At 41.4% G+C, this 25,372-nt stretch overlaps 1 protein-coding gene across 4 annotated transcripts; it reads right to left on the reverse strand.

The window, feature by feature from the left end:
- Positions 1–459: 459 nt before the first annotated feature.
- pbxip1b (pre-B-cell leukemia homeobox interacting protein 1b) lies at positions 460–25,230 on the reverse strand. 4 transcript variants are annotated; one of them, XM_054783168.1, is made up of 11 exons: positions 25,082–25,230; positions 19,450–19,531; positions 19,126–19,183; positions 16,000–16,070; positions 14,266–14,623; positions 10,274–10,516; positions 10,172–10,195; positions 9,240–9,292; positions 6,942–7,055; positions 2,518–2,617; positions 460–2,442 (listed from the first exon to the last, which is right to left on the reverse strand). In XM_054783168.1, the coding sequence occupies exons 2-11, from the start codon at positions 19,498–19,500 to the stop codon at positions 1,133–1,135; spliced, it is 2,382 nt and encodes a 793-aa protein (XP_054639143.1). In that variant the 5' UTR covers positions 19,501–19,531; positions 25,082–25,230; the 3' UTR covers positions 460–1,132. The 4 variants fall into 4 exon arrangements, with proteins under 4 accessions (XP_054639143.1, XP_054639141.1, XP_054639142.1 ...); XM_054783166.1 differs by having other exon boundaries at positions 2,518–2,740; XM_054783167.1 differs by lacking the exon at positions 10,172–10,195 and having other exon boundaries at positions 2,518–2,740.
- Between the last annotated feature and the right edge of the window lie 142 nt (positions 25,231–25,372).

Raw genomic sequence — 25,372 nt, forward strand, 5'->3', positions numbered from 1 at the left:
CAAACACTTAGTGTAGCCTTCATATTAATTTGGTCCATTTATGGCCTAACCAATTACTCCATTAATTGAAACAACAAGCTTCAGACAAATCGACCAAGAAAATGATCAGGATTGTATGTTTGTGCATATTGTTTTACTGAAGGTATTTGACGAACATTTTGATTTTTTAAATTTTTACATTATTTTAACAGAATATTTAAGCAATAAATAGGCGGAAATTAAAAAAGAGTCTAGTAAAATCCGATTTATCGATTAATTGAAAAAAATTATCGACAGATTGCGTTTCCGGTAGGAATTGCGTAGTGACATTGCGAATCGGGAAAATATCCCTTTGTACTTCCAGGTCAATTAAATGCTGTAGTTTTTCTTTCCAGTGCAGATAAATAAGGGCGTGTCTATATCACAGCATCAACTTCCACCACAGTTCTGAGCGTATAGTCATTTTAACAGAAGACAATGTGGGAGTGTAGGATGCCCAAACTTTATTAAACAGCTGCCTTGGCAACACAAGTGACAATATGAACATTCTAACAGAACAAAGCACTTTATGCATGAAAATAAGCAAAAGTAAACAATGAGCACATGCTTTGCCAGTATGGGCAACCTAATACACAAACTTGAAAAATGAAGAGCTTTAGTGCAGTTATGTAACTGAGAAGCTACAAACAAGCTTATAACAGTCTTTTTATGTGCCTTCCTATATTACGCCAAAATGCAAAAAAAGAATAAGTTACTTGTATAGTTTAAGTGTTTAATTAAGTATGTACAAATATTCCAAAAGGAAACCAACAGACTGCTTATTTAATTTAAAAAAAGAAAACAAAACACACTTCAATATCTCCTGCCGCCGACACATCACCATGGAAACGGACTGATTTGTGTCAAGAATAAGACTTGAGCAGTGCGAGTGCTGCAGGAATAGATGCACAGGGTCTTCATTCTGGGTGAATAAACTTAACTGGATGATATGCAGGCTCCTCTTTATCCTACCAAGTCTTCTCTCAGTCATCGAAAGCTGGCAGTGGACATGGAAAACGTGGGCAAGTGACGCTAAATGAATCTCTTCTACAGCCGTCAAACGTTACATTATCGTGGTCCAATATTCAGTGAACTTCCTCCATCACTTCCCGCTTCAGCCGCTCGCCCGCCCGCTCTCCTTCTGCCACTCCCCTTTGTGCGTCTCACCACCTGTCGCTAAAAACCTCGCCACCGCTTCCCTTCCAAAAGCCTCCATCTCCTCCTCCAGAGCGCTGCCCTCCTCTTCCTCCATCTCCTCGTCTCCTTCCACCATGTCTTCGAGGATATCGGCCAGGTTCTTGACGAACTTGCGGAAGTTCACCTGGTCGTGCATGAAGACGCCGTCCTGGAAGAACTCGGCAGCGAGCTTTTTGAGCTCTTCTCTCTTGGAAGCGTCCACGCCGGCCTGCTCTGCCTTGGCCAGATACGTCTGGAGGATGGACTCAAACTGGGCGAAGGAGACGGGGTGCAGGCCCTCAGCCTGAGCGCAGGCCTCCGGGGAGACGCAGTGCTGAGGGGCTTTGGGCTTCCTGTGAAGGCGGTTCCTCTGCTGGGTCCAGTAGTCTGCTTGATCCAGGGAGGACTGGTGGTGGGCGGGAGGTGTCTTCCTCTCACCCCACAGGTGCTCCTCATGGTGGTGGTGGTACCCAGTGAACTTGTCATCTCTGTGTTTGGTGTCGTCTTTCCACTCCCCGCTGTCCTCTTTCCTCTTCCACTCGTCTTTTTTCTTGTCCTTCCTAGAGTCCTGATCGCCTTTCTCGTTCTGATTCCCCTGCTTCCTGTCAACCTTCTCTCCAACTTGCTTTTTGGAATAGTCGTACTGTTTCCGCTCACCTTTTTGATCATTGCTCATCCAGTTGCCATCCTTCTTCTTCTTCTCCCCACTCCATTTCTCCTTGCCACGTTCCTCAAAGCCATCCTTCACTTTCTTGCCCCCGTTCCACTTGTCTTTCACCTTGTGAGTCGCTCCTTCATGTTTTCCTCCCCCCCACTCCTTTGTCTTCTTCTCATGCTTGTCCTTCTTCCGCTCCTTCTCCTCCTTCCACTCTTTGTCGTCCTTCCACTCTTTCCTCTCAGTCTTCTCAACGCGCTCCTTCTTCTCACCTCTATCCTTCCAAGTCTTTCCCTCGTCTCCTCTACTCGCTTTCTCCTTCTTCTGGTCTTTATCCTTCCACTCTTTCTCCTCCTTGTGGATCTTATACTTGCCTTCCCCTTCCTTCAGCTTGTCTTGTTCATAAGTTTTCGCCTCCTTTCGCTCTGTTTTTCCGCCATCTTTGCGCTCCTTTCTCTCGCCTTCTTTCCATTCGGACTTTTTGCTCTCTTTCCACTCGCCCCTGTCGTGTTTCTCCTTCTCTGCTCTCTGTTCATCCCCAAGTTTGGGAGACGCCTCCCGCTGTCCGTCTGCTGACTGACCGCTTGGGGGCGCTGTTGATAAAGAAGACGAATCAGAAACGCAACACAAACTATTAACTTCCTTCTACTCGTGCTGTCCCGTCGCACCTGAGCGTTTCAACTCCGTGACAGTGGACCTGAGAGTTTCTAGTTCTTTCTGAAGGGTGGGCAGAGACTCCAGCTCTCTCTTCATCCTCTCGTTCTCCTTCTGAAGGAGAGGGACAGACGCCATTTCAGATTTCAACCGACTGTTTTCCTCCTCCCAGCGCATACGCTGCGTTTCTCCCTCCGCCGCTTGACCCTTCGCCGCTTTCAGCTCTTCTTTCTGCGCCTGGATAACACACAAGGCACCCAAAGACTGCGTAACACACATTTGGAAACAAAATGAACGAACACAAAAACCTTTTATTCACTCACTATCTGAAATTAAATCAGACTAAACTTTTCCTGTTATAGGAGACTTAGGGTTACCAACATTATTTTGTTTTTTTTATTACTTTGTTCAAAGTCAAAGGTTCACATAAACAAAGATGGCGCTGATCTACGAGCATTCCCTGATGAAGTTGTCCATCTATATGAGATAAGATTTTCAGCCAAGGGAAGACGCTAGCTAAGATAAGCTAAGCTAGCTAAATGTCAGGAATAAAATGCAACATGAAATATGGCATTTTACATCAATCAACTGCAATAAAACACTTAAAACACAAAAGATAACACAATAAAACACAAAAGTTGTCCCAAAAGGAAATGTTGCCCAAAACACGTCACCACTGCCACCTAGTGGTCACCACGAGGTTCAGCATTCTATATAAGTAAAATATGGTAGACATTTCAAAGATGGAAAAAAAGACAATTGTTGCTCCAATTATTTTTTTAAAACTAGATAAGCGTTAATATGTCAAAGTTTTTCAATGTTGAGCATTGATACATGAAAATACCTGCAGGGTATAGTTACTATAGTAATCTGTTAACTTTCGCATTTACATACCCGGCATTATTCTGCCAGCTGTCCTCCCCCGCTCTATTGGCGGCGACAGTGTTGCTTTTTGGCAGTGATAATCTTCTTGAGCGCCTCATAACGCTCCATGATAATGACTTGCTCCTTTTGTGTAAAATAGACCAGCCAGGATGTCTACATTTTTGAGCCGAAGTAGAATAATATGACGTTAAACGCCCCCCTTCTTATGTGAACGCGCACTGAACACAAAGCCGAGAACCGATTTGACAAAGTAAGTTGATCACCACCGTTGTGGTACCGTTCAACTGTGTTTGGGGAATTCAGGTTTTGTTGAGTGCACCTTGAGCACACAGCCTGGGTAAACCCCCCCATGTCTTTTAACAATGTGGTAAAGCCCACATGACAACAACATGGCTTTGGAAGCTTCTGATGACAACATTTATATTAGTTGGAGTCACACCTGAAGCCCAAGCAGTACATTCACATGCATTAAAAAAAAGCAAATTATTGCATGAATTTGCGTAACACTATCTTTGAAACACGCATGTAAACACCTTCACTGGATCGTGATTGGCTTTATCAAAGTCAGATTAACACACCTAAATTATGCAATTGGAAACTAGTTCTCTCTGTTGCATGTGTGTGCTACCGGAGCGAAGCCGGCGTCCTGAGCACGCGCCAGTCTCCATAGCGGGATGTAACCCAGCATTAATTGTGGCCAAGTTGGTCGTGATTGTGTAGAAATTGGTAAATGTTGGCAGTATGCACACTGCTAGTAGCTGTTCAAGCTAACATGAGTCCATGTTGGATTGTCGGGTCACTCATGAATGTGGCGAAGACACAAAGTACAGTACTTACGAATGAAGGCAGTCAAATGGTCCTACTCTATCATGTAAAAAAGTAGCCATCACACTATTGTTGTTTCTGTGCAAATTGCTATTCATCCAGGTGCTCGTCATAAATTTAATAGAGGGCAACAGTTGTGCCTGGCAGGTCATTGTTTTGCGTAATCACTTCAACGAAAGCACAGTTGATAGCACAATGTGACTCATCCAATTCCTTCTCATGCACATTTGCAGCTGAGACACGGTTGCCAGGTTCCGCAAAAGAAAGAAGCGACTAGATCTCTGAAAATAAACCAAAAACAACAGGGAACTTTGGAATTTCCCACTGCCTTTACAAGCCGAAAACAACAAGAAACTTGAGAATTCGGAAGCATGTTTACAAAAACAAGGCCAAAGTCACTTATTATAAGCAAAGTTGGCAACGCTGGCCGAGATGCTTTGTTTATATGTGACTTAACAGAGCCCTGTACTGTGAAAGTGGCTCAACAAACCCTGGCTTTGTGCTCATGATGGAGCTCAACAAAACCTGAATTCCCCAAGTTAAACTCAGCTTAATTGGTCAAGTTCGGTCCTTGGCTTTGTACTCAGTGCCGGTTACATAAAATGGAGCAATCCCGGCCGGTGTATTTTACACAAGATGAGCAAGTAATTATTATGGAGCGTTATGAGGAGTCCAAAAAGATTATCACTGCCAAAAGCAACACTGTCGCCGCCAATAGAGCGAGGGTGGACAATTGTCTTTTTCTCATTTTTGAATGATGTCTATGTTGTTTTCATATTTGATTGATCCCATTTATAGAATGCGTGTGTGTGTGTGTGTGTGTGTGTGTGTGTGTGTGTGTGTGTGTGTGTCTTTGTTTTTATTGAAAGCAAGGCTGAAAAAGTAATTTTTAAAAAAAGTCGTAATAGAGAGACAAACAAAACAACAAATAAAGTTGTAATTTTTCCAAAAAAGTTATAATTTATGAAAATGAAGTCTAAATATCATAGGAATAAAGTTAGAATTAAAATTTACAAGAAAAAAAAGTTTAAATAGTTGGAAAATTTGAAAAGAAAAACAATGTCAGAAATGGAAAAAAACAGCTGTAATTTGATCAATTTGAAAAATCGAAATATTAAAAGGGATTTTTTAAATTTTTTGTAGCAGTGTAGTCCATCAACAGTGACTTAGCCCTGACTTGATCCCGTGAGCCCAGTTCTGGTCGGATTTCGGTGATGAGAAACGTTTTTGCGGTTAGGTATCGGGGTTACTTAAGTACAGAGTTTGGCTTCTCAAAACAATATGCGTTCGAACGAGTAATACATTTGAATGATAAAAATGCCTCCTCGAAAAAACAAGACCTCACAAATTGCTTGGCTTTACGTTCTCTGACGTTGTATAAACACGCGTTATCGTCTGCCCGTTACTGTGTATGTGATGAAAATGGCTGTGACCCTCGCATCTTCATCAATACATACGTAAACAAGATGGCTGCGACGTTGCGGTGAATGCATCTTCATCACACACACAACAATGTACAGCCCATAGCGCACATTAATATGACGTCAGAGAAAGTAAAGCCAAGCGACTCGTGAGGTCTGATTTTTTTCGAGGAGGCATTTTTGTCATGCAAATGTATTACTCTTTCGAAAGCATATTGTTTTGAGACGCCAAACTCTTTACTTCAGTAACCCCAATAACTAACCGCAACTACGTTTCCGGAATCCGTCCAGAAATGAGCTGACGGGTCCAAGTGAGGGGTAAGTCACTGTTGATACACTACACTGCTGATGGGGATGTCATACAACTTCATGTCAAAAAATCCGTACTATACCTTCAAGAGAAAAAAGTAGTATTTTAATGTGAAAAAAGTCACAATTTTACAAGAAGAAATTCTTAATGTTATGAGGAAAAATACTAATTTTAGTCGTATAATTAAAATATAAAAAAAAATATATGTTTTTTTTTAAAGAGTCAAAATATTATGAGAAACAAACGAAACAAAATAAAGTCAGAATTTTTGGAAAATTCGGTTGGGGAAAAAGTTATACTATTATGGGAATAAAGTCAAAATATTATGAAATGAAAATTTACAAAGATTATTTAAGAAGAAAGTTAAAATATTTGGAAATTTAAAAAAAGCAAAAATGGGGAAAAAAGAGCGAAGTAGATACTAATAATAGATGCAATTTTTTTTCTTGAAATACTGTGTATGTAACTTCTTAGCATATCTGTATGTGTTACTTTACAAAATATCAAAATGGCCTTTGCATCCTTTCATTTTCACTATGTGGCCCATGATGGAAACACTTTGGATGCCCCTTAAACGGTCATGTCTTAGTAATAATAAGAACATGGTGAACCAGGACATGGGTTGTCGACATAGGCGGGCTCCACTGTAGTGTGCCTCAGTGAGCTTTGCCAAGAGTAAGGCCCCTTTTCCTTTTTTATTTGCTGTAGGAGCAGTAACAGCTTAAATAGTCCACAATCTCCAAATTACTTCAGCAGTTAATGCTGCCCTCAGGCTCCTCGAGAATAAAAGTGGTCTCCTTATCTCCTTATGTTGACAAAAGGTGAGTAGGGAACCCATCCAACTATCTATGCTGAGAAAAGCCTATTATGCTCTCCACAAAGCCAGTTTTGTACATCCACATGAGAACATGCACCACATTTCCAGTGAATGCAAACCCGACTTTTAGTCACACATGCACGTGCAGACACACAAACACGACGGGGAATGTGGGCACACCTGAAGTTGGGCTTGCAGCACAGAAATCTGCTGGTTTCCTTTGGCGAGTTTGGTCAGAAGCTCAGAGTGGTCGGCGTCTGCTGGGGACGGAGGAACTTCCGGTTCAAGCCACTCCTGCAGTTAAGGAGAGATGTGAGACGGGTTTCATTGGAACTGGAACTAATCAATGTGTTACAATGGTCCCTTTCATTGCAACTGTTGATACAAAATCAGTGACGAAGCTGTTCATGAGGTGTGCTGTACTGACTGAAAGCAGTTGTGCACCTACAGGAAATAATGTGCTACAGGCCGACCAATCACAACCTTTAAAACCCACGTCAAGCTACAGAAGACGGTCTGGAGGGGGAGGAGCACGCTTACATAGCGTATGCTGGTGCCTCAACGCAGAAGCATAATCCAGGCTTTAGATCAGTCAGTGTACAGCTTGTATAGCTTTTACTATCCACTGATAGTAACTCAACACAAACCGTTTTTGTCTCAATGTTGTCTAACAATCGACATATAAAATGTCCTTAATGCAGGTGATGCCAAATGAAGAATACAGTATTTTCATGACCATAAGGCGCACTTAAAAGTCTTAAATTTTGTCCAAAATGGGCGGGGCGCCTTATAATGCGGAGCGCCGTATGTGTGTACCGAGTTCCAAAATCTGTAAGTGTTGCTGTGTGACTTTTATGAGCGCTCCACTCGACTGACTGGGAGCGTCTCCTGCCGACACGCTGCTTGTATAGAGGAAAGGGACGTGGACGTGACTGAGGATGCTAAAGGCTAAAGGCCCCAGTAGTTATATAGGTATATTTTATGAAATGGCGCCATCTTTCCTTCCGGGCAAGGACTACCGTGGCGCAGCAACATCCAGCGGATTACAAGGAAAGCTGGCAACCTTCCGCTCCTACTGCAGTAAAAACATTGCAGACAACTACTACCCAACTACATCACCAACATGGACGACGTGCCGCTCACTTTCGACATCCTGGTGAACCACACTGTAGAGGAGACCAACACGATAGCGATACACACAACGGGGCACGAGAAGTTGGCTTTTACTGTTGTGCTTGGTTGCCATGGTAATTGACAGAAACTGCTACCTGTGGTGATTTTTAAGAGGAAGATGCTGCCTAAAGAAAAGTTTCTAGCCAGACCAATCAAAGGGGCTGGAAGGACGATGAGAAAATGGCTGAGTGGCTGAGTGACATGTACGGAAAGAGACCGGATGTTTTTTTCACACGCATCACAAGTGCAGCAAATTAACTTGGAGCTTGACATCATTCCGGGACGAATGAACTCCAACCGCTGGAGATCGGTGTAAACACGGCGTTTAAAGTGAAGTTGCGAGCGGCGTGGGAGCGATAGATGACAGCTAGTGAACACAGCTTCACTAACACTGGGAGGCAGCGCCGTGCGAGTTTCGTCACAATTTGTGAATGGATGTAAACACGGCGTTTAAAGTGAAGTTGCGAGCGGCGTGGCAGCAATGGATGACAGCTAGCGAACACAGCTTCACTAATGGATTGTGGATGCTTGGGCTAACGTGTCTGATGCACTGTTGTTCGAGCTTTCACAAAAGCCAGCATCATTTCTGAGGCGCCGCACGGCAACGAGACTGATGACGACAGGTGTTTGATGCAGAACTTGCCCCGCTGTTCATTTGTGATACAAAGGATGAGGACTGTGATGGATTTGTGGATGAGGATTGATCCAAAATAACGTGAGTACATTGTTAAATACTTCAATAAAGTACAACACAACTCAGTTTTGCTCTCGCTGGCTTTTTAAAAACATACAATAGCATGCATGCTAGCGTATTGTAGTCACTGGGCGCACTTCCTGTTCCCCAGCGTGCTTTGCGGTAGTGTTTTGGTGCAAATTCTCTTAAAGTTACATTTTTGAGCTACATAGTTGTTAGTTATTGGTCTGCAAAAATAGCGGTAGTGTCTTGTCTGTTTTTGCGTTGCTGTGTGATGTTTTTAGTTGTGCACCATGACTTAGACTGTTGTGTTGAGTGATGACCATCCTGATTTCAAGTGGGTTTGATCAACTGAATGAGAGTTCTGCTCTTAATCTATCTAAAGAAAAAGCATTGTCGCTTCCTCACTGACTTCTGAGCGATATGATATGTTTTAGCGTGCGTACGTGCGCCCAATGATACGGTGCGCTTTGTGTATGTGTTAAATACTAAAATAGCACCTGTAGCTGAGACTGTGCCTTTTAATGTCGTGAAAATACGGTAGTCAAAATGAGAGCAATAGAAGATGGAAAACAAGAACAAACAAGTGAACAAATGAGCACCAGACTGACCTGTTTTCCTGGTTCCTTGGAATCTCTCAGCTCTCTGCTACTATAGTCACTCTCTGAAAATCATGACAAAAAATCATAAAAAAAAGTACATTTTCACTTACATACCGTATACATACAGCAGAGGTGTCCAGACTTTCCATCAAGGGCCGCATACAAAAAGATCAAATGATGCGAGGGGACCACAGCGATATTTTTAGATTTTTTTTCCCCCAACATGTCAGCTTTTTTTCTTTTAGCGTTTGCCTTTTTGCTCTATTTTCCCCCATTTTTACCAATAATAATTTTTGCTCTATTTTCCCCCATTTTTACCAATAATAATTTTTGCTCTATTTTTCCCCATTTTTCCCAATAATAAACAAGCCGCTGGATGCAAATGGCCCCCGGGCTGCACTCTGGACACCCCTGACGTACAGTATTCATTAGCCGCCACAGGTTTGGACACCTTCTCATCCAATTTTAGGAGAAGGTGCATCCAAATTTTTGAGTGGTGCAGTGGAACCCGGCTAAGTCGGTCTCGTTTGTGTCGACTACCCACCTATGTTCACCAACTAATCAGGTCCTGGTTCAACGTGCACCAAATGGAGAAAAAACATGTAAACAAATCGCCGTAGGTTGCAAAATCCTTTATAATGGCCCATTCTCCTTACGTGTCTGGCCAAAGATACGCGTACATAAATGTGCAAGCAACGGCTAGTTTCGGCTATGTCGCCAGTCTGAGGGGCATCGACACAAACGGGTTCTACTGTACTGTGTATACAATTCATATTAGAAATGTAACAATATCAACACAAATGGGTTAAAATGGTTAACTTCAACTATAAAAATAAACTAGTTAATATAGAATACAGCTCTTGTACTGTGCGGGTGTGCCTAATATTAGGGCATGCAAGCATGCACACATAAACACATGCTGCAGACAACACTAAACTTACCATCATCCAGGTCCATGAAGACACCTGCAGGTACATCACGGCTCAGTCTTAGCTCGTTATCAACAGCAGCCTTCCATCACGTGCGCACAAGGGGGCACCTACCTGAGAACAAGATGGTCCCGAGGCCAACCAGGATGACCGCACCCAGGATGCACTTGTTCAGGGAGAACACGCTCTCGTCCTCCCGCCGTGGCAGCTGGAATTCTTCCTCATCTTCCTCCTCCTCCTCCTCCTCATCTATCCTCCCGATGCGCTCCAGAGATGCCAGGAGAGTCGTCTTTGTCTCCTCTGAGTCTCCTTGCTCCCTTGACTCCTTGGCCTTTTCTTCATCCAAACACGTGGAGTCTGGATCAGTGGATGTTGGGAACATAAATAGACTGTACTTGAAAATTACACACTGAGACCGACTCAAAGGAAGTCCAATAAGAGAGAGAAGAAAAAAGATTTTTCATGTCACATGAAACCACATCCTCTCCACACAAATTCCTTGACCAGTGAGTGAACAAAAATAGCCATGTCAAAACACACACACAGCAAAAAAATGCACTTAAGTCATTATGGTGCGTGTTTTAACAGCTACTAGCAGACTTTTATTATTAGATTCCCCAAGCATGGCTACTGTCTGCTGACACACGAGATAGTCTTGAGTGAAGAAATCTAATTGTGGTGAAGCTGCAGTCTCATTTTAGTCCATCACTGTCCACTTGCAGTGGTGACAAGCCAGGCACCAGACATCCAGCAGATGGAGCCAGGGTAAAAACAAAAATAAAATTAGCTGTATGTATATACAGTGGTAACTCAGTTAACATCTTCCCCGGTTAGCGTATATTTTAGTTAACATCCTAAATTTTTTTGGCTTGCGTTCACCCACTTGTTTAGCATTCAAAATACCATCTCGTTTGTTTACGCCACCATCTTGGATCGCGCGGCAAAGCTGAAATCTTTACGCAGTGCATTATGGGCCGGGGGCGCCATTTTAGAGCAACATCGTTTGTTTATATCAAAGTTGTAGAGAGACACACAACGTAACAAACACATGGGCCGCACAAAAGAGAAAAGTGATGGAAGAGAAAAGGGTGCAAGACCTCCGGTGCACAACAGTCTATCAACCCGGTGGCGCATTGAGGGTGATGCTCAATGTCTCATTTTACATCCATAAATTCATTCTGCTTCCAACAACAAAACATAAGCATTCAAACTTACCGTAGCATGTTCGCGGCAACCGGGGTCAAACACAACAGATGTCACAAAACATCCTCGCTGACGCACTTCCACGACGTCACTGCCACCAGCGGTTGTTTTTACTTTCATTTATTTTCTATATTAAAATGGAAAGGTACATTTTTATTGGTTCTCGAATTGTATTTAGTTTGATATATTTTTTAAATTTTTCTAATTGTGGTTGCAGCAGAATAATGTGTTTATTTTGTGTTATTTTGTTACTTGATGGTTTTGTGGGGGGTTTCCCAACAAAACCACATACAAGTAAGGTTAAATGTTCAATTGTCCATTCAACTGTCATTTGTAATTATTTCTGCATCATTTTCTGCATGTAAAACTTTAATTTCTGTCTATAAAATGTGTTTTGTTTTAACATTTTTGGGTGTCTTGAACGGGTTAGTTGGATTTACATTATTTTCTATGGGAAAATTTGTATTGGGTAGAACGGATTAATGACTTTAACCAAGGCACCACTGTAGTAGCAAGCACCTTTTCTGTAATGTGCATTACCGTCACCTACAGTATATGACCGGAGGGGAACTGTATCACCAAGAGGAAGCAGAGTCTGAGGACATGAACGCAGACAGTTTCATCACCGTGCTTCAGGTATCTGGGGAAGATAAAAAGCTCCGGGGGTGGTCGAGTTTCAACCCGGAATTCCTCAAGGCTCTGGATGTTGAGGGACTCTCTTGGCTGACACGCCTCTTCAACATTACGTGGAAGTCGGGAACAGTACCTCTAGATTGGCAGACCGGCGTGGTGGTCCCCCTTTTCAAGAAGGGTGACCTGAAGGTGTGTTCCAACTATAGGGGGATCACACTCCTCAGCCTCCCTGGGAAAGTCTATTCCAGGGTGCTGGAGAGAAGGGTACGACCGTAGGTATGAACCTCAGTTACCGGAGGTGCAGTGTGGTTTTCGTCCTAATCACGGACCACTGGACCAGCTCTACACCCTTGCAAGGGTACTGGAGGGTGCATGCCCAACTCCTTGCCCAACTGGTCTACATGTGCTTTGTGGACTTCGAAAAGGCATTCAACCATGTCCCTCGCGGTGTCCTGTGGGGGTTGCTTGGGGATTATGGGATTGGTAGCACGCTATTACGTGCCATTCAGTCCTTGTACAACTGGAGCAGGAGCCTGGTTCGCATTGCCAGGTAAGTCGAGCCTGTTTCCGGTGAACGTTGGCCTCCGCCACGGCTGCCCTTTGTCACCGATGGCTGTGATGACCTCATCAGGCTGTGACCTTCAGCGTTTACTGGGGCAGTTTGCAGCTTTTGGGATGAGACTCAGCACTTCCAAATCTGAGGCCATGGTACTCAGTCAGAAAAGGGTGGATTGCTCCCTCCGGGTTGGGAATGAGGTCCTGCCCCAGGTGGAGGAGTTCAAGTATCTTGGGGTCTTGTTCAGGAGTGAGGGAAGGTTTGAAGTTGAGGTCGACAGGCAGATCGGTACAGCGTCTGCAGTAATCCTGCAGTAATCGCTGTACCAGATCGTCGTGGAAAAGAGAGCTGAGCCGGAAGGCAAAGCTCTCAATTTACCGGTCGATCTATGTTCCTACCCTCACCTGTGGCCACGAGTGGGTCGTGACCGAAAGAACGAGATCGCGGATACAAGAGGCTGAAATGAGTTTCCTCCATAGGGTGGCTAAACTCACCCTAGGAGATAGGGTGAGGAGCTCGGTCATCCAGGAGGAATTCAGAGTAGAGCTGCTTTTCCTTCACATCAAGAGGAGCCAGTTGAAGTGGCTCGGGCATCTATTCCGGATGCCTCCCGGACACCTCCCTGGTGAGGTGTTCCGGGAATGCCCAACCGGGAGAAGGCCCGGGGCAGACCGAGGACACGCTGGAGGGATGATCTTTCAAAGCTGGCCTGGGAATGCCTTGGTGTCCTCCCGGTGTAACTGAAAGAGGTGGCTGGAGACCAGGAAGTCTGGACATCCCTACTGTGACTGCTGCTCCTGCGACCCGGACCCGGATAAGTGGAAGAAAATAGATGGATGGATGGAACTGTATCGTTAACGGTCATAATAATTCATTCATTCATTTTTTTCTTTGTGAAATGGATTGGACTGCATTTTAGCAACAGAGAAAAAATGGAGTGTACTACGTGGTTGTCACAAGCAGAGGTGCTTGCCAGTCTGTCTCATATGGTTTGCTGCCTAAAGAAGACAAGAAAAAACATTTCCAGGAACTCTTATTAACAGGAACTTAAAAAGAATTTAAATAATTCTTGCTATTGTGTTGGCATCCGCTATGTGAAGTGGAGCTACAGCATTATTCTGCTCAATAAACATGGAGTTCAGGACATTTAGCGAGGGTTATTTCCATTCCTTTAATAATATTATAAAAAAAAAAAATATATATATATATATATATATATATATATATATATATATATATAGTAATAGACGTTTTAAATTGACACCTCTTAAATCAGCTGACGTGGACATAAGCAGTTGTTGACATAACTGAAAGTACCTTGGACCATGCTTTCGTATATGCGCAAATCTTTCTTCCGGTGACTGATGATCTAAAAAAAATCATTAAATGGGTGCATTTTGTTAGTTGTTGTGGCAGAAACCAGTTTAATACCGTCATGCTTTTATTTTGTAGCTTACTTTGCGCTGAACAGGAAGTCACTGTGTGCACGTTTTAATGCTGTGTTACTAGACAGTAGTTATTCTCGCTGCTATTCACATAAATTGACACATTTTTTACAGAAATTAATACTTTGGTTCGACCATGGATGTTGATGTTGACTAAAGCAGGTGGAACACGATGGGTTGGTCCACTTAGACGGGTTGTCAGCTTAACAGGACCAATTTAAACGGGTTCAACTGTATAATAAACTTATTTCTAGTTTTGTTGTTCATACCTGTGTGCTTTTCAACCCTCCCCGGAGCCAGGTCGGACTCTTCCCCTTCCTGTCGTAGATCCTCCTCCTCCTGCAGATACCGGGTTCCCTCACGTGTCAACCTCCCTTCTTCCGATGTGAGCTCAACCCCTCCCAGAGTCTCTGTGCTCAGCGGTGAGCCCGGGGGCTCATCTGGGGAGGGGGTCACGTGGCTGGAGGAGTCAGAGAAGGAAGCCTGGTCCGGGCCGACAGGTGCGGCCTCTTGTTGGACGAGTGCATGGCGGGATGGAATGGGGTCATCAGTGACAGATGAGGGCATGGAGGAGGGATGATCAGTGCTCGAGTCTCCACTCAGGTCTTCCTTTCTCTCTTCTGCTACCTGATTAAAAGAAGCAAGTCGTTGAAGTACGTGAGAGGCTAAACTTTTTTTTTTGGAGTAAATTAGTCTAAGCATGGAAAATGTCATGTTTGTCTTCTACCTCTTCTTTCATTCTGGTCATGTTTGTCCTCACCATGAACAAATATTAGCCTTGAGCTAAGAGTTGGTTTAGTCATGCTGATTGAAAGTGCTTCCTGTTGCTATCGTTTCAGCGTTTTAACAAACATCCAACTGCAGGAAAATCTCCCTAACAGAGAATAAAACATGAATGAACACAATCCACTTCAATTTTTCAGCATAGGAACAAATGGAAACAGCAATAATCATTTCCAGTGTCAAACACATTGTTTAACTGTACAGGCAATTTTAAGAAAAATCCTAAACATTCTTCACTGTCGATAAAGTGTAAAAAAAATTTGCACAAAAAACAACACAATTGTAGAGACTCACTGCTTTGAATGTTAGTCAGCTCATTTTGCAAAACCTCTGGTGTATATTCTTCTTCTTCTCTTCCTACACTCTTCTTCTTCAAGCACAGTCAGCCATCGCTACATCGCGATTCGAACATCGTTCCCTCATCTATCGCGTTTTTTCAATAATGAATTAATGATCGCCATTTTGTGGTTAAATATGACCTATTATTAGTCAGAAAATGTGCATATTTAAGCAAATCGTACATATTTTGTTATATTTTTCAATCATAAAAATGGCAAAATTAACAAAAATAGAAATATAAAGGCATTCAGAAGATCTGGTATGTAGTGTAACATGTGTGACTTGTGTGCGCTTTTAAAAGGCAGGACCTGGGACGTGATGTGTGTGACATCAGCAGGGTAGAGTTACTCACTGTTAGCATGGTTAGCAGTGTGGAGACTGACAGTGACTGACGTGAGTTGTGGCTGACAGCATCTCCTGTGCAAATGTTCACTGCATATGTGACCAGCGCCATTACAGTAGTATTTTACACTGCTCACTAGGTGTCAGTAACGATATGTTGATGAGACAGTAGCCACCACAGTAAGTACGCTGTCAATGCTAACGTGGACTATGAGAGTGTTATTTCATGTCTAGAGGGTTCTAATAATGCTAAACACAGTAACCTTAAAAAGGCAGCAGGTTTTCTATGCTCTAACTACAAAAATATTCCATGTATAAATAAGGAATCCTACTTTGCAGAAATTCGCCTGGAACCAATTAACAGACACAAGTGAGGGATGAGGGAAATAAAAGTTAAATACGCATGCAGCGTTCATCCTTTAATGCTTGCTGAACTGAGCACTTGACATTATACGCAAGTGTTGTAAAAAAGCCAAAGAAAAAGTAAAAGCATGACTTCATGAAAGATGGCGGAACGTGATATAACATGGTTATTTTACCTTGCACTCCACATTAGGGGGACCAGACAAAGATGCAGCACCCTGTGGGGGCTGGTTGGTTGGACCACCGGCTGAAAGAGACACAGAAAGGTGACAAGGGAAGGCATCTAGAGCTGCAGTTTAAACAGTTTTCACTTCAGCAGTGTGAGACAGTAACGTGGAACCCGTTTATGTTGACGCCCCTGGGACTGGCTGGCTGACATCGATGTAAGCGGTTGTCGACATAACCGGAAAATAGATATCGCTTATCGACATTTACTTGTGACTTTGGTGTGCACGCTGCTTAGCAATAACGATGGCGTTAACAATGACCCCTTTGGCTCTCACATTTTATGTCAACAAAAGCAGTCGAGCGTGTATGTCAACGTCGGCTTAAGCACTTTTTAGTGCTAATATGAACACAGTGAACCAAGACTTGATGGCTTGGTCAACATAAGCAGGAACAGCAGTTGGGACGCAATTGTGTGATTCTGTAAATATATATAATTATTTTCTTATTGTTTAAAAATTAAAAATTACAACAACTTTATTCATTGGTTTGTTTGTTTTTTAGAAAATTCTAACTTCAAATAAACATCTTTTTTCTTTAATATTTTGACTTCATGCTACTATAATGACTTTATTTTTCCTCATACACTATGTTCCAAATTATGATGCAAATGGTATTTGTATCTGATTTTGCTAAATAGTCAATATAAATTACAGCTATCATCATTTTCAAGTCAACAGCCTTTAGACTACAATTTCAATGCTATTGAACCAACCTCCCAAGGATAGCAGTATTTTTTTCAAAAATAAAAACTTAAATTGCACTGTTCCACATTGCTATGCACAACAGCGTTTCAAAGCATTTCACTGGTTGTTAAGAACCGAAAATGGTCATATGTTGAATTTGCATCATAAGGAGGTCCTATTTACTGAAAGCAAAAGCAATTTCAATCACTAACATTTTAACAGGCCAAGTTACATGTTAACATAAGATCCCTTCTTTGATATAAACTTCACAATTCTTACATTGAACTTGTGAGTTTTTGGATCTTTTCTGCTTGAATTTCTTTGCAAGATGTCAGAATAGCCTCCCACAGCTGCTGTTTTGTTGTGATCTGCGTCCCACCCTCATAGATATTTTGCTTGCGATGCGCCATAGGTTCTCAATTGGGTTGAGGTCAGGGGAAAAACAGGCGCCAAACCATGAGTTTCTCTCCTTTTATGCCCATAACAGCCAATGACAAAGAGGTAGGTATTCTTTGCATCACAAGATGGTGCATTGTTATGCATGAAGGTCATTTTGCTACACAAAGTATGGTTCCATATTGTGCCATGGAAGGACGTGATCAGTCAGAAACTGTACATACTTTGCTGAGGTCATTTTCACACCTTCAGTGACCATAAAGACCCTATGACCTCTCTCCCAATGATTCCGATCCAAAAAATGACTCAGCCACCAACTTTCTGACATCAGCCTTGTTGAGATATGCTGGCCATACTCTACTTCATCCATCCAGACCACCCAAGGTTGCACGGCCCTCATCAGTAAACAGGATGTTTGAAAATTCATGTTCCTGTGTTTGTTGGCCCACTGTGACCGTTTCTGCTTGTGAGTATTGGTTAGGCGTGGCCAAATAGTAGGTTTATGCATACCTGCAAGCCTCTGCAGGATCCTACACCTTGAGGTTCATGGGACTTCAGAGGGACCAGCAGCTTCAAATACCTGTTTGCTGCATTGTAATGGCTTTTTAGCAGGTGCTCTCTTGATGCGATAAATTTGTCTGGCAGAAACCTTTCTCATTATGCCTTTATCAGCACAATCCCGGCTGTCATCTGAATCAGCCACAAATTTCTTCATTGTACAAAGGTTTTTGTGTATTATTGAATGTTTTCATGCCTTGTCCAAGGCATTGCAATATTTGACGCTTTTTTGTCAGCGGAAAGATCCTTTTCTTTCCCATATTGCTTGAAATCTGTGGCATGCTTAATAATGTGGAACATCATTTTTAAGTAGTTTTCTTTTAATTGGGCTCACCTGGCAAACTGATTGACAGTTGTTTTGAGATTGATATCAGTAATCCAAAGAGCCCCAAGACACAATGCCATTCATTGAAAAACCAAAAAACATGTGTTTATGATACTAAAATCCTTCCATCCATCCATTTTCTATACCGCTTCTCCTCATTAGGGTCGCGGGGGCATGCTGGAGCCTATCCCAGCTGTTCTTTGGGCGACAGGCGGGGTACACCCTGGACTGGTCGCCAGCCAATCGCAGGGCACATATAGACAAACAACCATTCACACTCACATTCATACCTATGGACAATTTAGAGTAACCAATTAACCTAACATGCATGTTTTTGGAATGTGGGAGGAAACCGGAGTACCCGGAGAAAACCCACGCGCACATGGGAGAACATGCAAACGCCACACAGAAATGCCCAAGGGAGAATCGAACCCAGGTCTTTCCGATCTCCAGACTGTTACTGTGTTGGCCAACGTGCTAACCACTAGACCACCGTGCGGCCCATACTAAAATCCTATTTACATAATAATTTTGAACACGGTGTAATATTACAACATTATACTAAAAAATTACAACTTTTGCTCGTTATATTCCTACTTTTTTCCTCTTAATATTTTGACTTTATTCTTGTAAACTTACTGCTGATTTTTCCCCCTTTTGCTGTTTTTTTTCTCAACTTTTCTTGTTAAATGATATTTTTAGAATGTGCTGCGGGCCAATAAAATAACAGCTGCGGGCCTCACTTTGGACAGTCCTGTATTACCCAAACAGAGAAAAATAATCAACAACTGTTAGTATGAGGAAAAACGGTCCCATTTACTTCTTTTTACTGCCACACGGCCGACATCACTCCTACTCCATGCTTACCACGTTAGCACACTCTGTTGCTGTAATCACATAGGCTCTATCTGGCCACTGCTGGATAGACGTGCTGGGGCAGAGTCTGGTTTCGACTGCTTGTATTGGAGTGCCAATATCAAATATTTTAGATGCGAGCCAATATAATCCCATACTCTTTTTTTTTTTTGCTGATATGTATGTATAATGCTCAATAAACATGTATGCATAACACAGATAAATTCTATTTGTCATATCTAAAGTAGCTGGGCAACCTTGTTCATGATGCTTCGTCACTTCCTCCAGAGGCCTCACGGTTTCTGCAACAGTCTCCTGGTACGAAATACACACAACAATCAATCACATACACAATCACTCTATTCAATATCCATCAATACATACTGTATATGAATGCTAATATGACAGTATTTGTCTTGCGATTGCACAGATGAAAGAAAAGACAAAGAGAGAGGACAGAAACCTACTTCATAATCAGGCGACCCAAAATAAACGCCAACTGGGACGACTTTCCTTTTTTTTTTGTTCCTCTAAAAAACCCTGCTCTTTGAATGAGGTTGAACGCAGTGACTTGACAATACCTCAGGACTGAGGATGGTCCAGCTGTTGTTCGCACTGTTGCCACCAGACATGGCCCCGCCCCTTTGAGGCTACGTTTGTCTCCTGCAACACACACACGCACACATCGTGACCAGCAGGCCATTGCTGCAAGATACATTAGCTCAAACATGCAAACACAGACTGGTTGAGGCATTCAGGGTGTGTTCAAGGTCTGTATGAAACACACAGGGTTGCTTGTGCAGCAATGGGACAAAAGTGACTTTAAACATTCTTGCTTTTTACTCCAACACATATAGACATATATATATATATACATATATATATACACACATATATATATGTATACACACATATATATATATACATATATATATATACTGTATATACATACACATATATATATATACACACATATATATATATATATATATATATACTGTATATACACACATATATATATATACACACACATATATATATATATACTGTATATACACACATATATATATATATATATATATATACACACATACATATACACACATACATATATATACACACACACACACACATATATACACACACACATATGTATGTATATATATATATATATATATATATACACACACACACACACACACATATACATATACATACATATACATATATATATGTATATATACCTGATCAAAATCTTAAGAGCAGTTGAAAAATTGCGAGAATTTGCATTTTGCACATTTGGATCTTAATGAGGTTTTAAGTCGAGCTACAATATGCAAAAACAAGAAGGGGGAGTGAGACAAAAAGTACTTTGAAAAAGTAATTTATTGAAAACATACAATGAAACTGAAATAGGCTGTTTATCAGCTGATCAAAAGTTTAAGACCATCTCTCAAAAAATAACAAAAAACTCTAAACCAGAACAAAAAATGTTCTCAGTAGGACTCAGTAATGAGTAGCTCCACCGCTCTTGTTAATCACTTCAAAAATGGGTTTGTGCATGCTTGATGCGAGTGTTTCCAGGAGGCTAGTGGGAACATTGCTCCAAGTGGTGAAGATGGCTTCACCAAGGGCATCACCTGTCTGGAACTGATGGCCATTTTTATAAACTTCCCTTGCCATCCATCCCCAAATGTTCTCTATGGTATTTAAATGAGGGGAACATGCAGGATGGTCCAAAAGAGTGATGTTATTCTCCCTGAAGAAGTCCTTGGTCAAGCGAGCATTGTGAACTGCAGCGTTGTCCTGTTGAAAAACCAGCTGTTACCACACAGACGAGGGCCCTCAGTCATGAGGGATGCTCGCTGCAACATCTGCACGTAATCACCCGCCGTTTGACGACCCTGCACCACCTGAAGCTCCAGTGTTCCGCTGAATGAAAAAGCACCCCAGATCATGATGGACCCCCCTCCACTTTGCCGGGTAGAAAACATCTCAGGTGGGATCTCCTTGTCATGCCAGTAACGTTGGAAGCCATCTGGACTGTCAAGGTTATATTTTTTCTCATCAGAGAATAAAACTTTTTTCCACCTTTCAATGTCCCATGTTTGATGCTCCCTGGCAAAGCCTAAACGGGCAGTTTTGTGGCGTTGAAGGACACGAGGTCTTTGAATCCGTTTTTTGTTTTTTTAAAGCCTTTTCCCGCAGATGCCGTCTGATGGTTATTGCGCAGCAGTCGGCACCAGTAAGGGCCTTAATTTGGGTCAAAGACCGCCCTGTGTCTTGATGGACAGCCAATTGGATCCTCCGGCTCAGTGCAGGTGTGATTTTTTTGGGTCTACCACTTGACTTTTTTCTTCCATAATGCTCAGGATCTTTCAAAAAATGTAGAATGACTGTCTTACTGCTCCCAACCTCAGCAGCAATGGCACGCTGCGAGAGGCCTTGCTTATGCAGCTCCACAATCTGACCATGTTCAAAAAGAGAAAGCTTCTTAGCTTTAGCCATCAGGAGGGCATGACAGTGTGAATGCCTGACAGAAAATGAACATTTTGAGCAGATTTAGTTTTTTATAGCCTGTGGTCTTAAACTTCTGATCAGGTGATAAACAACCTATTTCAGTTTGGGTTTTTTTTGTTTAAATTACAAGTTCCAAATGTTTTTTGTCTAACCCCCCCCCCCTTCTTGTTTTGCATACTGTAGCTCTACTTAAAACCTCATCAAGATCCAAATTGCAAAATGCAAATTCTAGCAATTTTTCAACTCGTCTTAAGATTTTGATCAGGTCTGTATACTGATCAATAATAGCCCTGTGAGAAATTCATAGTAAAGTAGTACATATAAAGTGCATATAATTTTTTAAAAACCATGGCAACATTCAGACATTTCATCCAAGAACTTTGGTTCGCGCCCTCATTTAAACCACGCAAACTTTTATGACCTTACCTCTGAAAAGAATCGGAAGCTAGGAATCAGAATCGGAACTGGAATCGCTCAAATTCAAAGGATGCCCAACCCTACTTACAAGCCACAAATGTTAACATAAAACATGTTTTTATTGTTTTATAATTATAGTTTGACATGCAGAAAACAATCATATGTTTATCCAGTAAATACATATAAATGATGAATAAAAGAGATAAATGATCATTTAAGGTTATTTTTAACTTCAGTGAAAACGTGATTCTTGATAACCGTCCAAAAATGACACAATGTGGCAGCAAGACCAACCACCACCACCTTCCTATTTTGACATGAGTTCTTTCTTGAATTCAATAGTGTTTCTCACCTCAATATTGTAACCCAAAACGAAGCCAAAGAAAGTTGCAAGTGTTTTGATAAAGAAACACTAGAATAGAATTCAAGAAATAACTCATGACAAAACATGAAGATGGTGTTTGTGTGGTATCTCGCTGCCACATTGTGTCTTTGGGAACGGTCATCTTCAATGAAGGTAAAGGTAACCTTAAATATTTAGCCCTTTCATTCCTCATTTATATGCATTTAGAATTGTTTTATGCATGTACAACTACAATTACGAAACTATAAAAACATTGTGTTAACATTTTTGAGAGTCAACCGCTGATGACATAGACGGGCGACATTTTGTTCGCTGCCAAAACGGATGCTAACAAGAAAGGGCATTTACTGACAAATAATATACATTATGAATACAGATGGACTCACACAGTTTTTATTAATAACACAACAAGATGGGCATTTGGTACGCTAACCAGAGAATGCACGCAAACAGAGGCAAAATTATGCTGTAAATTATCGATGTTAACCAAAAAAACGTACACTAACAGAGGTTCCGTTGTATTTATATTATTTTTTCCCCTCTAACAAATTAATTTCTTTTCGACTAAACTGTGCAGATTATACATCCTTTGAAATGATTTATTACAAACTAATTTATTCCAGAATAAACCCCTATTTTAACAGGTTGACTATCTTAAGTTAACAAGTCATTTCTTTTTCCAATTGAACTGTATTTTTTGAAAAAGGTTTTGAAATAATTTATTTATTACAGAATAAAAATCTGCTATTTAAGAGGTTGACTTTCCACAAGCACTGTACAAAAGAGTGGAAACAATTATATTTTCTTCTTAATATTTGTTCTATTTTTTCCTCTAACAGACAGATTTCTTTTTCAATTGAATTGTACAGATAATATGTGTATTATTATTGGCAAATGGTTTTGAAATGATGTATTTTTTACAGAACTTGCTATTTTAACAGGTTGATTTTCTACAGTATAAGCACCGTATGAAAGTGTGGAAAGAATACTACATGACAGAGTACAATGCAGCCAGCAGGGAACATATAATGTCTACTGTTCAATGTCCAACATTAGAAGGTCCACCGTGCGTGGTCTATTTATACACACACACACACACACACACACACACACACACACACAAGATTTGAATACATGCCTGTGCCCCGAGGCCTCACCCGTTCTGTCAACATAAAGAGCTACTGTCATGTGTTCTTACAAGTTTGCAGTACATGTGTGCGCTGTGCACAGGAAGTGTGTTTCCCAGGAGCATTTAGTGTGTCATCAGTAGTTCGTGTGTGTATTGTGGGAGTTTGGTCACCATGACTTTTTTTTTGACTAGCGGGGAAATGTTTTGGCCGAGGCTCGAGTAACTAAGGCCTGGCGGACAACAGAATGGGGGTGACCATTTCAACACCACTAGGTTCCTAATGGACGTCGACAAAGCAAGTCGCAACTTGTACACAGTGGAAACAATGAGGTCCAACCCAATCTGTTCCGTGCTAATTTTTGTATAATTGGATTGCGGAAAAAGTTATAAATGTTATGCAAATAAAGTCACAATATGGGAATGAAGTGAAGAAAATTTACAAGAAGAAAGTTTAAATAGTGGAAAAAAAACAGAAATTGAAACATCTGCTGTAATTTTACAAGAATAAAGTAAAGAAATTAAAAGAAAAAAGTTGTATTCTAAAGAGAAAAAAAGACAGTTTTACGAGAATAAAGTTGGATGTAATATTATGTGGAAAAATAATTTAATCTTAGTACCATAAAGATGAAATATTTTAAAAAGTATATATAGACTTTTTTTTAAAGTTGTTGAAACAGACAAAACAAAATAAAGTTGTAATTTTTGGAAAGTTAGGTTGGGGAAAAAGTTAAAATCTTATGGGAATAAAATCATAAAATTACGAGAAGAAAATGTACAAAGATTATTTGAGAAGAAAGTTGACTTTAAAAAAAAAAAATTAGCAAAAATGGGGAGAAAAAAAGAGAAAAAAACAGACGCCTATAGTAATTATATGCTTTTCCACCTATATCACAAAGCTGAGATGCAGTTTATCCTTGAAATACCTGTAACGTCTTGGCACATCTACAACACATCAAAGTGGTCCTTGCAGCATTTCATTTTTCACTATGTGGCCTTCGCTGGAAAAGTGTGGACGCCCCTGCTCTAAAGCCTTTAGAGCCTATGTCTATATGTACATTTAATGAATACATAACAGCGGAGCCACATTCTGGTCGTGACACACTTGTTCAGCAATTTAGGTCTTGTCTCCCATGAGAAGCCTTGTGAATCTAGCCTGAGGTCCAAGGAGCATTGTGGAGCATACAGTGGGATGGTTTAAAAAGATAAGAGCTAAATATAGCAGCTAAGATTGACTGGAGACAAGAGGCAGGGGAGCACACAGGAGATGGCTATGGAGAACACAGAGGACAGCTGTTTTTGTCCAAAATGTAAATGAAAAAGGCGATTGGGGTGATTCTTGTGTGGCTATACATAAACATGCTTCAATTCGTATTCTGTTACACAAGGACGAAAGGTTTGGGCCGCCGCAGCGCATATATTGTGGCTGTAGCCCAACTTAAAGCTGTAAGCTGCAAAACTACCAAAAAAGGTCAACAGCAATGTCGCCATGACAGCTGCGAGCATCACGCGCAAAACCGGAAGTAAACACTTCGTGCTACTATTGACAGACACTACAACTGGAAATGTCAAAGTCTACGCGCATAAATTAACACAAACATACATTCAATAAGTGTATAAGTGGATTAAACTCATTTTTAAGCCAGGAAATGTGTATCAGAACATAAAGGTGTCTTTGCTAAAACCGTCTGTTAAAAGTCTACCAATAAATGTGAGGCGACAACATGTTATACAAAAGCAAAACAAACGTGACAGCTTTTGAACGCCATTATACTTTCGTTCTTACCTTTGTTGGTCCGTTACTTTATCCAAGTAAGGCAGTCCTGGTTCCGAGAGACTCTTTTTAACTCTTCCTTCTTCCCATCCAACTTGGAAAGTGTGACATTTTAGAACATGCCTCCAGAACTTTCATGAGCCGTACGCCTGTCGTCCAATCACAGGAGAGATTTGCCAATGTCCCGCCTCTTAGTCTTCCGTTTGGCCAATAGCAGAGCGTCGTCAACGTCCTTGTTTGAAAAAGCGTCCACGTTGATTGACATATGGCAGGTGACGTTCGTACAATATGCAGTCACTCACA

The sequence above is a fragment of the Dunckerocampus dactyliophorus genome, chromosome 7 (genome assembly GCF_027744805.1).
Source record: "Dunckerocampus dactyliophorus isolate RoL2022-P2 chromosome 7, RoL_Ddac_1.1, whole genome shotgun sequence".
In the NCBI taxonomy this organism is placed as follows: Eukaryota; Metazoa; Chordata; class Actinopteri; order Syngnathiformes; family Syngnathidae; genus Dunckerocampus; species Dunckerocampus dactyliophorus.